Raw genomic sequence first — 16,219 nt, 5'->3', positions numbered from 1 at the left:
TGAAATACCATATAAAATGTAAGTTACTAATACCATACAGTATGCCAACAAATTTGACAAGCCCGTACTATGATGTCACGTCCGTATAAAAATTTGCATTTCCGTTTTAGAAATTTTTTAATTCCTTCACTGAATTTGTACTTTTATTAATTAATTTTAGGTAATTAAAAAGATTTTTAATTACTAAAATAATGGTTTTGTTGAAAATTTCAGATTCTGTTAGAAAGATTTATAGGAAATCACTTTTAGAAGATATAACACACAAAATGCCATATGTTGAACTAATGACTATTAGTTTTTCAAATTAATCCTAATAAAGTTGCCTTTAGGCCTTGTGACATCATAAAACATCCCTTTAAATACATTTCAAAATTGGATTTGTATGTTGAAAATACAAAATTTAGCAGCTTATTTATAAATTAAGCGCCGAAGAGATATTAAAAAATTTATTTGCTTTCAAAGGACATTAATGAGAATGTAAACGATTTAAAGATGATTCTAAGAAATCGTGATTTTTTTGTTCTTTCTTGGGAACGTCCTGAAGAGCTTCTATAATGATCTATAATGCTATGTTTTCATTTAATACTATTTTATACTAATTCAAAACTTTTAATTAATTTTACTATTTTTTATTCTTTTCAGATAATAAAAGACATAGTGCACAATGCGAGCATCACTTGTGTTTTTGGCCGTTTGTGCCATAGCTTATTCAGTTGCAAATCCAGCAATAAATGAAATCCGGCCGGTGTCAAATCGACCTGGACGATTTTTATCATTACCAGTACCACAAAAATGCGCAAATCGTAAGTAATAATACAATAAGATAAATATCAATGCATGATTTTTATAAATTTACATAAATATTAAGAAATCACATTTACAAAAACAAACTAACAGATTTTTTTTGAATTGATTAAGATTAAGTAAAGTTTTACTTTTATTTATGTTTACTCATGCAAATCATCAATACTTCCGACATACTTTATACTTATGTATGTCAGAAGTATTAATTAAGTTGGCTTGGATGTCAGAAGATGTTTTGCAAAGTTTGACTACGAGTAACTCGATTCCCACTTCTCAAAATAGCTTTGAAAATGTATAGATATACATATAAACGGTAATTCTATTTAAATATAATATATTTGCGACTCTGTAAATCAGAATGCTGTGAATGCATTCATTTGTTTCTAATGTCATGTTATCGCTTTCAAGTGCCTCTATTAGCAAAATTTTTGCGGCAATTACAGAAAACTGGCAGGGTGGCAGGCACACCTGGGCCCGACAGTGTATCATGACTATTGCAGACGCTATCACAGTGGGGAGGAAGAAGAAACTATGTCTCATCTTCTCTGTCACTTTCCAGTTCTTACCACGAAGAGATGAACTTGCTTGAGTTTGCCCTTCCTTGACGATCTCACCGATATGAAGTCCGTTGACATTCTAGCGCTCCTGCTGTTTCCAGATTTGTAAAAAATCATCTCAATTAAATTATTCAAATAAAAAATCTACATTAGAATTGGTCATTTCGTTTAAAATATATGCTATTAAAATAAATACACGAGCCGATTAACAGTATTGTGGTGGAAACGCTGCAAACATTCAGTTTTGGAAATTCAACTTAGAGAATTATATGTCTAGCACATTAATCTGTTCTCTCACTCAAATGCAGATCGTTTCATAGGAATATTTAATCTTTCATAAAAGTAAAAATTACTATTAATGTTCATTGTATTTTCTTTTTTTGAAAACTGTGATAATAATTTACAAAATGTTGATGATGTTGACCTTTCAAATAGAAACTACTCTTCAATTTATAAAATCGCACTAAATGTAGTTCATCGCGCTTGGCAGCTACGATGGAACATATTCAGAGAAATATCACCAGCTTAAAACACATATTTTTGCATTGGTATCAAAAGTAGATTATATTTTAGTTTATTGGAAAAATGGCTTGGCTGTGTAAGTTAAATACACTTACTAGCAAACGTCTATTTTGCAATTATTTAAGAAAACGAGAAAATTAGTACAAATAGCAAATAAACAATTAGTAATCATCGTCATTTAAGATCTATCAAGCATTATAAAAATCGTGCGCTGAAATTTGGTTCACTTTTGAAAACTTTTATTATTTGGCATTGACAAAACTATTATTATATATCAGAAGTATTTTACAATAAAATATATATTTTTTAATATGTAAAAAAATCAGCAATCTCACGAAATAAACTTCAGAGAAGATATAGAAAATGACAGTCATCTTTTTTATAAAATATTACATTTGTAAATTATTAAAAGCACCGATCGATTGTTTACTTACATGAGAGCGAAATGATATTTTATAAAACTTGTTTTTAGGAAGATTTGATTTTTAAACGGAATCTTTTGAAGTTTATTTTATACTTTTTTACTCCTCAAAGTATTAGTAGGTTATACCTTGAAACGAAATTTAAAATAAACCGGAGTTATTATTTATAAAGACTTATGTTTAATAGTCTGTCTCGCCTTAAACATCATGAAAATCCAGACGTCAAGTAAACGATATTTTTCGAAGTAAACGTTAACGAGAATTATAGGTGTAATCCTAGCAATTACAGTGAGCTGCGTCAGATCATAGTACTGACTAATTTACTTATTATCTTTTATTAAACAACAATCTAAATTTTCTATAATTAAATGTACTTAAGAATCATTTTGATTGTACCAACGCAACGATTAGATACCAACATGCAAGAACACAAACACACAGTCGCGATAAATTGAATTTAAAATTGTTATGATTTTGGTGGAAGCGTCTAGTAGGCAAAAGTAGGATAAAATTGGGGACCTAAATTTTGAATTCAAATAAATCATTTCAAATTATCAACAAGTTAGTAAATTCGATTCACTTATACAGAGTTTTTTTTAACTTGACTGCACTTAAAATAAAAAAATGGTGTATTCATGTTAGTTTGAAAAAATTCTCAATGATTTTATTTATAAATAAGAAACACTCTAAGAATTTTCTTAAAAAACCATAGTTCTCTCATAAGAAAACAATGGAAATATCTGTTATTTTTTGCTCAGATCACAAAAAATACGAGTGATTTACAAAAAATATAAGGTTACATTTGAAAAAATTAAGTTGACCACCATTAAACCTAGAACCTATCTACCTAAAAATAAACATGCATTTGGAATTGATCGAGCTTTCAAATGTCAAGTTAAAAAGACATCCTATATATTCAACCGGTTTCAGTTTAAAACAAACCATTTTACCAACAAACAAGAATAACATCAATGGATATATTCACCCGGAATTGACCCATCCATAGGTTAAAATCAGGAATTCTGAAAGAGAACTTGTAGCTTTTAGGATGCTTTGATGAGAAGCGCCGACTTAATCAAAAGCAAGCGCATATTTTTATTTACCATATGTTACTGTGTATTCCAATAAATCGGCTTTCACCAACCTTGGTGACTCGGTTTTGTTATCACAGTATACAATTGAACAAAACCAATAACTGAAGAGATAGTCAATAGATAGTAATATGCGGTTTAATTGGCTTGCCCGGTTTTACGTTAGGTTTTCTCTAACATTCAGTTTTGTAAAAGAATTGCATATACTTGGTTCACTTACTCGTATTTACACTTCACAAACGAACGAATCGACAAAAAAACTTAAGAACTAATTCACATACTGGGAAAGTATAAAACTTAAGACTTCTTCTTAAATTTATTTTGGAAAATTCAAGCATATCATTTGCGTGAATTATTTAAAAAAATATTATAATGCTAACGTGTGATCAGACATATAACAACAATTACATATATGTATAAAGAGGCATTAAGTAACATCTTAACTACACATATATATAAAATACTTAAGTTTAAAAGAGTGTTCACACATAATTATGTAATACTTAAATGATTACTTAACTGATGATGATAATATGACTGAGAATACAACAAATATTTTATTAGTTTCATGGTAAAATGTTTACATTTTATAAAATATATAAACTATCAACTATAAAATATCAATTTATTTAATCGTTTTACATTCAATATAAAATAAACTTGTGGATTATAATTTTCATTCCATTAAATTATTATTCATGGAAAAAATTTAAATACAAATTTTAAAAATAAATCGACAGAAAAAAAACTATAGAGCTAATGATAAAAATATCGGTTTTGATTCACCGCAATTTGTGTGTGCGAAAACTTACAATTGTGGTTACAGAATTTAATATTTTACGCGAAATAATTGAAAAAATAATATTTTCTTCCAAGAATATTTCCATTTCCTGAAAACGGATAAAGTTGAATTTTGGAACACGTGTGTAGGTAGTTAAGACGGTAATACAATTATAATAAGTAATACTTAAGTAAACCGGATAAATTTTTAATTAATTAGTGCAAGTTTACTTATTAAGAAATGAAAACTAACAATTGACTGAGTTAATTGTTGAAAGACCCTGTAAAGGCAGTGTTGAATGCCATTGCTCCACTTCTTTTAGACTTTTGGAGAAAATAGACAGTTTAGTTCGAATTTGCGCCCACATGGGTAAAGAATTATATTTACGAAAAAGTGATTCAAACAAAAGTTGTTTAGTTTTTTTATAAGGAACATTTAGTTTTTATAGGGAACAGTTTTTTTATAAGGTTACATTTAAACTATTGTTTTATCTCTAGCGGTTTACAAGATGGGTAAACCGCTACGGACCCAAGATCCAATTGACCCATGTTGCTCATTTACGAACTCAAACTCAATTTTTACTTCTTCAGCACGCTATAAAAATCTCAGCTTTATACTTTTCGTTTTTGAGTTACCGTGATCACGGATGGACAAACGGAAATGGACTAATTAAGTGATTTTAAGAACACCTAAAGCGAAATTTTGTTCGTAGCATCAATATTTTTAAGTATTACAAATTTGGGACTAAACTTAGTAAACCTTGATATATATTTCATATATACAGGGTATAAAAATCCACAGAGATTAAAATAGAGTAGTATCGCTTGTCTCTCGAATTATCTTGTCTCTTGCAGATAACTTATTATAGATAAGTCCTAGCTTCCAAAAATGAGTCACATGTATTAATCATTAGAATCCATGCGAACATCATTTTTAGCCTAATTCGAGAGTTTTTAATTTTAAATAAACAATTAAAAATTGCTTTCTCTAGCTTGTGCGCCATTTATTCCAACAACTGAAATTTAAAACTGATTCGAAAAAGATCGAGAATTCAATATAAAATTGATATACTTTTATATATTCTCAAATATGTAAAAAACCTGAATCCATTTATGAGTTTTGTTTCCGTTTTTTATCTTATATCGATAATATAAATGGCCACGGCATCAAGCTCCAAATTTTGTCACACACAAAATTTGTTAAATTGATGTTTTTTGAAGAAAACTTGTTTTAGAATTATCAGAGTAGGCTATCAATTTTTATTGGAGGGATTCTGAGACCTAATTAATATGAGCCCGGTCTATTTTTTTTACCTCGAAGTTGGTCTACTAAATTTAATTATCAATGAGCAATTTTCATCGTATCAAATAGACGATAACACTGTTAAGGTTTACAAAATTACTATACTTTCATTGTGATTTTATAACAATTTATTGGATAAAAACCATTGTTTGTCTAAGTTTCTAGTACTCATTTGGATAAATAAGATCATTGGAGCAATTTTACCTGAAATCATACCATCGTATGACTTTAAGTGATGGCACACTCTGCTTATACGTCAACAAATGATTGTGTGGTAATCAAACGGTGACTCCGAATTACAATGTTTGATTACAATGCATCGCTTATACAGCGCAGTAACTTATTATAGATATTAAGTGAATTGTTCTTAACTCATATAAATAAGTATCATGTTACAAAATAATTATTATAAATGACCATCAACAACTAAAAGATAGATAAATAATTTAAAAAGATAAATGATTGATGTGTTACAAACAAGCAACAAGAATTAATTATAATAAAATCATTATGAATTACACCATTCAATTATTAAAACAAATAATATAAACAATATTTTTATTTACAAATAATAATAATAATAATATAATAATTATTATTATAAAATTCACAATATAACCTAGTAACCTTTTTATAAATAATATCAAATATATAATAATTACAATAACATAACAAAACATTGATGTTTTCCTTTGGGTTTGCAATAAAATGAGATGAATTGAAGAATAAAATAAATTATTTAATTTATACCAAACATTGTTGAAGTCAAACTTAGGTTATTGACTACAAATTTAATTTTTTTTTTTTAAATATTAATTCATTTTGAATTATTTAAAACCTATATTAATGAATCTAATCGAAATGAAATTTACAATGCAAAAAATAAAAGAATTTGAAATGCCAGGTTATTAAGTTTTTCTATGATGGCCACACTTGAACAATATAGTCACATAGATCATACAATTCTTAGTGAAAAAGTGATCACAAATTTTTCAATCCGATGTACCATTAACGATTTTTTATATGAACATTTATAGAATTCAAATTTTTATAAGCAAAGCAATAAAAACTTAAGGTATCTTCAGCATGAGTGCACTTATGGCTCATTTTTATAAACAAAGCAATAAAGACTTGTGGGAAATATGGTTTTTTTTTTTATAGATTCAGAATAATGTTCTGAGTCTCTGATGAAATATGTAAAACTCACTGTCTTTTCAGTTATTTTTTACGATATTAAAAAATTTTCTCGATAGAATTGAAAAAAAGGAAGAGAGGTGAAACAAATGTTTTTAGAATAAATTTAAAAAAAATTATAGATATTAATTTTTGTTTTCGAGATATTAATTATGACGTAATTTGGTCAAAATTGGGAATGTGCATCTCGAGTTTTAAACGGTCAAAATTATGATACTTTAGGATTTAATAGTAAGCCCCATTATGTTCTTAAATTTAATAAAAAAAATTTTACCATAGGTTTAGCAAAGAAACTACAAATACCATGCTGAAAATATCTTAGGAAAATAAGTTTTGCTATAAATAATCATCTAAGCGTAGTATCTTTATATTTTATATTTGCAGAGGTAATAATTAATCAATAGCAAACTTTCGTTTCAAATTATCGAAAATTTGTTTTTTATTTTAATTTTTCGAAAATTTGTTTTTATTTTAAGATATAAGACGCGTAAATGTAAATATTAGTTTATTATAATAATTTCAATTTTATTGAACTTTCCTCATATTAGGTAAAAATATATTGATATTATTTAGAAATATATCAATTATTATATAATTATTTTCTTAAAAAGGCTTAAATTTCATTTGACATAGCTGAGAATCGCCCAGTTTAAGTTCATTTGTTTGAGATACACAGACAGAATAATTTAATTAATATAGAATTTTAGAAAAAAAGCCAACAATAAAAATTTTAAATAATATAGAATTTTAGAAACAATTTAGCAAATTTATGATGGAAGCGTGGGGCAGTTCATTTATAGATTATTCTCGCAAATACATTTACATATATTATTTTAAAGAGATATTGATATTTAAACTGAACCTAAAATTATTACAAAATGTACTAAAAAGAAGCTCCATTTCACGATTTTTGTCTTCGCTATTAATGTTTTTTCTTTTTTTATCATCGAAATTTTGAAAAAATCAACATCTTTTTTAGTTTTGAGCACCTTGACTATGAATTTAAAACACATTTTCGAAAAATAAATTCGATTGAGATATTTTTTCTAATTCTAAAGGATCTTTTTCTTAATTTTCATGTTTAAATTTCGATATGTTAAAAACAAAGTACGATTTCATTGAGGTGTGCATCAATCAAAATGAACGCATTAATCGCAAATATTCTTATATAGATTAATTTTCTTAGAAACTTGTTTAAGATTTTTATCAAAGGAAAGTATCTATTTATCAATCATTGTTAAACTATTTTTTGACAATGATTGAAATGATGAAAAGATTCTCATAATTAAAAAAAAAATACCAACTCAAATAATATAGTTAAAGGCAATTCATATGACTTTTTGCAGTTTGTAGTGTATTATTATATATATTATTGAATAGCTAGTTTGTAGTGTAGTATGTTATAATGCCTTATGGTAAAGTAATTATCACTTTTTAAAAAGGTCATTTCATAATATTAATAAATATATCGAATAGCATAGTTATAACTAGGGTTGCCAACTTTTTTTTGTAAAAAAATATAATATCTTTTTAAAAAAACGTACAGAGTAGGGCAAATAAGTGTGCGCATTTTCCCAATGAGGATGTTTACTAAGCATTGTGCTTAAGTTCTGAAAGCGGTTGATCAAAACAATATTGGAGCATCGAATGATCGAATTTGACATTAAGTGTTTGAAATCTTGCTGGGAATGCTCCGGCATATGGTCACAAACTTTAAGACTCAAGAAGAAAAATGTCAACGGTTAAACAGATTTCATCTTAGTTTACCTAAAACTTACTAAGGAACTATACTATATTTACTAAATTAACTAAATTTACTTAAAATTTGCCTAAAAACGAAATTAATTTTCTTCAGTAATGCATATTCTGAAATGTTTTAGATATTTTGGAAAAATTGACAGGATTTCATTTTAAACGCACACTCCTGTGCTATACTTTGTATTTTTTTTTAATTTGATTTAATTTGAGGCCCTGCGGTCTAGTCTTGAATGTATCGAATTGTCTCATAAACCTCGCTTAATCGATGCACAACTTTTTAAGTTTTTGAAGCACATCCCTTTCAAACCCTATTTCAACCCCTTACTCTACCTGGCATGTATAATACATAAAAATCTTCCTCTTGGATCACTCTATTAGAAAAAACCACATCAAAATTCGTTGCGTAGTTTTAAAGATCTAAGCATACATGGGGATTAGGGAGAGGCAGATTGAAGCGACTTTGCTTTATGCTATTTATTGATATTGATATTGATATAATATAATATTAAGTGGTATAATATGTTGGGATTGAAAACGCTAAAAGCTATTCAAGTATCATGTATGGGGGACTTGTACTTAAAGTATACAAAAACTAGATAAAAATGTAAAATTTGAATTCATAATAAAAATAGGTAGAATACTAGATTATACAGAATGTTGGCAACCCTAGCTGTAACAAACGTTATACTCGCACATTGGTATTATATAATAAAAAAAATGGTATTTATCTTCTGTTTATTAAAAATTGATTGCAAAATCTTCTATAGATTCACAGAAAATAAAATCAATTTTATTTATGAAAAAAAATAAAAACTAGTTGTTAACCATCGCCCATCATGTGATAATACTTAATTGTTATTTTAAAAACACTGCAAATTATTGCATAAAAGTTTGTTGTTATTTTCAACTCAATACTTTTCGCTTTACCTTGCTTATATAAGCTGGAGTATACACGTGTGCGATTTTGAAAACGCTGTAAATCAAATCAAATCAATTTATCCAAATTAGCTTTTTTCAATTCATAGAATTGCATCACTTTTTATACCTGTTATAAGCCGGAATACAAAAACTATTTTCTATAAAAAATAATTCTAATGGGGATCTCAAATAGCAGAACAAATTTGGGATACGCAAACGCCTTATTTCTTACTTCTGAACTTCCAAGTTCTTGAAAGTTCAATAATTAGCAATAAAAAATATGAGATGAGAATTCCTTTAACTACTACATCTAAACATATAAGCAGTCGATGTACGCCAATGTGGCTTTACGAAGACCAAAAAAAAATGTCAAGCACTAAATCCTTGTCTTCAGTCTCTGACTCTTCCTCTCATTTACCTCTAGATTCGCGCCTGTGCTTTGAGATTGTATTTCAAATTTACGCCATTTCATCACCGTTAGGCTAGGATATAAAAGCCCGTCTCCTGAAAAACAACACTTTTTGTTTCGATTAAACTCTTTATCTATACTATAGAATTAAAAAAGTAAAGCAGAAATATGGTGGAAACGCCGGAAACAAAATTTTTATAAATTTTCTCAAACTGTTCATTCTTCAATACTCATTCGAAATTAAAAGATTAAACAAAGGTTTACACTAAGTAAGCTTACCCTTTGGAGCAAATTAGTATGTTTGCGAAGATAAAATATGCTCTAATCGGTTTTTAGAAATAACGTTACTTTAGAAATAGAGTGAACAAAACTTATGAACTATGTACTCATTTTTTTATTATTTAAATAATATATTTAAGAATTTATAGAGTAGTTTTACTGTGAATAAAATAGTAGTTAGTAATATATTTATGTAATAGAAATAAAGATGATACCATATCCATCTAGCGATCCACCTGTGGGTAACTTCTTAGTATAAAAACTTTCTCAATCGTGACAACATTTATAAATAACATAAATACTCTTCTTTAAAAAAAAAAAACGATCTTAACAGTTGAGAGAATCATTTTAAAATAATAATTTTCTCATGCAAATTAAAAAAAAAAGTATCCTAAAAACAAAAAATAAATTAATTCTACATAATTTTTAAAATGATTGTTTAAAAATACGATTTTGTAATATTGGAGTCAATGTAATCTGTCCATTGAACTCATAAATATCACAAGTTAAAATAAAATTAAAAAAAAAAATGAAATTTTAATATTGAAGAAGGCGAAGGCGTTGTGAAATCGAAAGCAATTTTTTGATTTTCTGAAACGATTTTTCAGCATTTCATACATCCAGACAGTTGCATACATATTGCCCTTTAAATCTACGATATATGTTGTCAATGACTTATAAAATAAAAAACACAAAAATGGTAAAAAAATTTGTTGAATCTACATAAAATTGAGTCTCAAGGCACATTTAAAGCTTTTTTTTTTTTAAAAACATATCTCTAGTAATTCTCCTAATGGGCGATGAAAGGAATCATAGAAATTTTGCTTCAATCACGATATCACGATCGGGCTTACGATCTGTTACCTACAACTAGTGAATTATATAATATGAAATTAATTGACCCGTATCAGATCAAGCTAATTGAAAGTAAATTAAAAATTATTTTTATTTACAAAAATTCATTATTACTAGAATGATTATATCATTTCTAGAAAGTTTTTTACAAACTTGACATTTTTTTAACAAAAACAATGTTCACCTTGAATAAAATAAAAACCAATTAGTTTTAGAAATAATTAATTTAATTAATGATAATCACAATTTATTTATAAAAAGATTTTATTTTTAATTTTAAAACACAATAAATACCGTTTTCTTTAAATTACCACAAAAGATTATCACAAAATAGTTAAATAATTAAGTAATTAGCTATTTTATAAACAGGGTGTCTCAAAACATTGTATTCTTTGCTTTGGTAGTCAACTTAAAAAGCAACTTTGTTTAAGGTGATTTGACAGTTTGATATAAAATTCTTGTTTTAAAAGAGACATTAGCAAATTCGAATGTCCTACCAATTTTATTAGTTTATTTTACTAAATAAAATTTTAGCGCATTCATATCGAAAAGCCATTCCATTATTTCTTGGCGTTGAGAAACTAAATTATTGATAGTTAGGAATGTAGCCGTATTGTCAGCCAAAGTTTGTAGGTGAACTGTACCATTTGAATTGACTAAAAATGTGAAATTTTTCAAAATTTTAAATTTCAGACATAAAACAGCACATCTTTAATTATACTTTGTACGAAGTGAAACAGATTGAAATTTTGTTAAAATACCCAATTCTAAGAACAAAATAATCATTATTGTAACAAATTAACCCAAACAATAATATAATTCGAAAAAGAGCTAACAGAAAGTTTAGAAAATGTAAAAGAGTGTTTTAAAGTTTTCTATACATAGTATAAAAGGATGCCGCCCAAGTCTATCCTTTTGTTTATCCGCTAACATCTTCTAAGCCACGTAATAGATTTTGAAACGGTTTTCACCATCATGTGGATAATTTTTTCCGGAAGGTTTATATGAATAGTAGTGTAAAACCGGATCGGATAGCTAATATTAAATAAAAAATTAAAGTTTGAAAAATCTAATTCCAAACATGGAGATTTCTTTGTCGGCTTACTTTAACTTAAAAAGATTCCTTGCTTGCTCCAAACTTTTAGTACCCTAGTATATTCCATAAATGACGAAATTGTTAAAAAATCGGCAATCAAAGAACATGTAACACTCATTTATGATATAAATACAAAAACGACCTGTGTTAATGATATCAACATAGTCCTTCCACAATTTTTAAGTCTAATTTTTTTTTATACTTTCTGAAAGTATTCTTTTCGGAACAAATCTAACTATCTGCACCTTAAGAGTATTTTAATTTTTGTGTCGAGCAGGGAGCGAGTACAATTAAATAGTATTGAAATATTATGTTTGCAAAGAAATTAGTTTCTATAAATAATAGTATTTTGGAAATAGAGTAAGCAAAATGAACTACTTATTTTTAATTTTTGGAATTATGTTCTTTATTGCGCGTTCAGCGGATGAGGACAAGACAGAACTCTGACTAACCGACCGACACTTTCTAAGTCCCCGAACCAAAAAAGGTGTGTTATAAGTTTGACCGCTATGTGTGTATGTCTGTCTATTCGTGTGTCTGTCTGTAGCATCGTTTCGTTTGAAAGGTAATTTAATGGGGAGTTCTTAGCTATGTTTCAAGTGCGAGTGCAGTGCTTCGTACCCGGAGTAACTAAAAAATAGGCGATGATACTCAAAATTCTTTCAGTTTGGAAAAGGCTCTAGGGATAAAGGTTATTTAATGGAGACTGTTCTTAAAAACGTTTTAAGCGTGTGTTAAGGGTTCAGTACCCAAAAATTTTATCGGTTGTTTTTTAAAATTTGAAAATTTCACTTGTTTATAGTTTATTATCTTGAAATATTTATAGTATTTTCAATGACGCATGTTCTTGGGATTACGGTCTTCATTTATTAGAGTTATAGTTCTCATGTATATCTTAGATGTTTATCTTTTTTGCTAAATTGTCCAGTACTAAGTTTCCTACAACTCGTGCAAGTCTTTATACTTTTTAAGAAAACCAATTAAGTAGGGACTATAAGAACTAAAGAATCAACCTCATACAAAAAAAAAAATTGGTTTTGCGGTTATTTTTTTATAATTATTTAATGGTATAATGATTAAATATCTTTAAGATTCACTTTCTTTAATAACATTAAATTATTTTAATTACATTTAAGATATTTATAACTGCTAAATAAGTAAGCACACTACACTCTGTTGAATACATGAGTACTCACACCTATCTGTATGTAATGTAATATAATGTTTAGTTACTTTTTTGGTGTCAAGGTTCAATTGATTCACTTTTGATAGTGCAGCGATTAAATTTATTGTTGAGATGTTCATCTGTTTGCAATTAATAAAAACAATTAATTTGAACATTTAAAAAAAATTACAGTTAATGGTGGGTTAAAATGTTTTCCCGATAAGTTATGATAAATTTAATGCAGAAATAATGTGAGTCGCTATAGCCACTACGGTAAAATGTTTTTCAGTTTTATACCTTGATATACAAAGTGGCATCAATATTTTTAAACGTTACAAACTTGGGACTAAACTTGGTATACCTTGATATATGTTACATATATATTGTAATATATATCAAGGTATACTTAGTTCAGTCCCAAGTTTGTAACGTTTAAAAATATTGATGTTACGAACAAAATTTTGATATAGGTGGTCATAAAATCACCCAAAGAGTCCATTTCCGATTGCTTGTTTGTCTGTCCGTCTGTCTGTCAACACAATTACGAAAAACTGAAATTTGTATACATGCTCAGGACGTAATAAGTGAGTTTGAGTTCGAAAATGAGCAACAAGGGTTAGTGTGGTTTTGGCAAGGACCCATCTTGTAAACCGTTATAGATAGAACAAAAGTTTACATGTTAAAAATGTTCCTTATAAAAAAATAAACAACATTTTTATTAAACGTCACATCCGTGAGGGCGCAAATTAGGACAAAATTTTACTGTCTATTTTTCTCAAACTATAAAAGATAGGGGGCTGGAAATTTCAAATAGTGATCTAGTGAAACATTCTCGAAAAACAAAAAAAAAAGTCATAGAAAATACTTTCGAAAAGTTTCGAAAACATAATGTGTTGGTTTATAAACTCTTCTAATTTATTATTTACTTTCTATACAGGGTATTTTAACAGTTAACTCGGTCAAATATTTGTCATTGGATAAATCTCAAAAACGACATATTTTGAAAGTTGTTGATAATTTTCACTTTGGAACGAATGAAAACAAACTTTTAAGTAGAAAGTAAACATATTAGCAATGGCTTAGAAAAGAAAAATTTTCAACCTCGACGATGAATTTTATTATAACTTCATGATAAATTTTTCGATATCAGCCTTGGATTTCAAAATATCGAAAGCTGAATAATTAAAGAAAATTTTCAATATTTTGAAAATTACGCCAGATATGGAAAAATTTTATTCTTAATTTTCGTCTTATATTGCCAAGTTATAAAGTAATTCACTGCCAAAAATATATGATACATCGTTTACGGTATTTCATATTTTATTTAAGATATGCGCGAAAAAATTCATGGATAGCAATACGGTATGCTAAAGTGCTTTATTTCAAAAACTATTCAGTTTTAAGCGTTTGACCCGTGGGTCAATCTCGATCTGAATAGCCTTCGTTAGACAAGCAATTTAATAATTGACAAAGTAGCCTAAGCCTAGGCCAATGGCATATTTATTGATTTATAAAACAAGAAAGTCGGCAAGCAATCACTTTTAAATGTTTAATAAATATTTGTATAAGTTTACATAATAATGTCTTAATGGAAAATTATAATTTATTGATCGTTTAATATATGGGTATGGGTATGTTTAGTTATCTAATCAATAAAAATATTAGCTTACTTAGACTATGTCGGTAATATAGTTCGCTATTTTGTCTATTATATATCTTGCCCTAAGTACTAATAACTGCTTTTATTTTTTTAACATTTAAACAAATCTTACTATTGAAAGTTTGATTCACCAAATTAGCAACCAAACCCAAAAAAAATTTTATGAAAATCGAATATGCGAAGTTTTTTCAAGAGGGCAGTGTAAAGAGGCCAAATCAGTGAATAAAAAAATCAAATAATTTTTTTAAATGAAATAATTTTGAAAAAAAATTATAAATCCGATTTTGAGATAGAAATGGCTGAAGAAATCCGTCAGATATAATTTTAGTCGATGTCTCAAAAACTATTCGATCAAACATCAAATAAAACGGACTCGATTTTTGAATTTTTTGGGTCAAAATTACTTCAGGAAATGTTTGTTTATAAAAATCACAACAACAAAATTTTCTCTTTTTTTTTGCAATTTTTTTGAGGATTATCCCTTTGAAAAATTTAAGAAAAACTCACAAAACTTTTGTTTTGAAATTTAAAAAAACTGGGTATATAGGTTAGGTTAGGTTATATTGGCTGTCCACAATGGACACACTTAGGCTATAAAGCCCATTGTGAGATCATATATGTGTTTTACTACCTTTTTCGCTGATAATTTCATTTATCAACTCCTCAATTATTTTCAGCGGTTGGGTGCACCTCCTTCATGCATATACAATGCATTACACCAGCCCATCATAACTATTAATTAAATTAATTTTTGTATGCTATCCTAAGCATACCACAAACGGAATTTTTTACGCCTTAACCAACTGAGCTACTAGAGAAAAAAATGTTCAGGGACCTTAAAACGTAGAAATCTGTTAAAACTTCGAAAGAAAATTTAATTTTTGGATAGAAAACTTTCAAAATACTTTAACTGTAATGAACGTGGGAGCATAAAAATCATAATTTTATTGATCAAAAAATTATTGAATATTGATTTTTTTTAAAACATATTTTAAATGGCACTTAATTGAAAAATATCCATTAATTAAATATAATTTAAATAATGTGTAAATTATTGCTTGTTCACATAAATTAGAGTATTAAAGCATATAATATTGACAATTAAGTAATATTTATCTAGATCTAATCTAATAAAAATATTAATATTTTAATATATTAATGAAATAAAAATGTCACCAAATATTTATATTAATATGCAAACATCTTCATATTGAATTTCTCCCACGAATTTACATAAAAAATCAGGTTACTTTTATTTAGTCTTTTTTTGTATAGGCGGTATTAAATTAATCCAAATATTTTTGTGTTATTACATAAATTAATATTTATAAAGATTTATTAAACTGTTTTTGTAAGCTAATTTGCTTGAAAAAGAAGTTAAATTTCTAATTTTACGATAAATTTAT

General features: G+C 27.3%; 1 protein-coding gene across 1 annotated transcript in view; it reads left to right on the top strand.

Annotated features, from left to right (window-relative positions):
- The window catches only part of LOC123291116, a 40,661-nt gene that overhangs the window by 14,333 nt on the left and 10,109 nt on the right, over positions 1 to 16,219 (top strand). The window contains exon 2 of the mRNA XM_044871577.1: positions 643 to 803. Coding sequence (XP_044727512.1) covers positions 665 to 803 — 139 coding nt within the window. The 5' untranslated portion in view covers positions 643 to 664. The remainder of the gene's footprint in view (positions 1 to 642; positions 804 to 16,219) is intronic.

This window comes from Chrysoperla carnea, chromosome 1 (genome assembly GCF_905475395.1).
Source record: "Chrysoperla carnea chromosome 1, inChrCarn1.1, whole genome shotgun sequence".
Taxonomy (NCBI): Eukaryota; Metazoa; Arthropoda; class Insecta; order Neuroptera; family Chrysopidae; genus Chrysoperla; species Chrysoperla carnea.
Note: the sequence above shows the minus strand (reverse complement) of the source record. Positions and strands in the feature narration are given on the sequence as shown.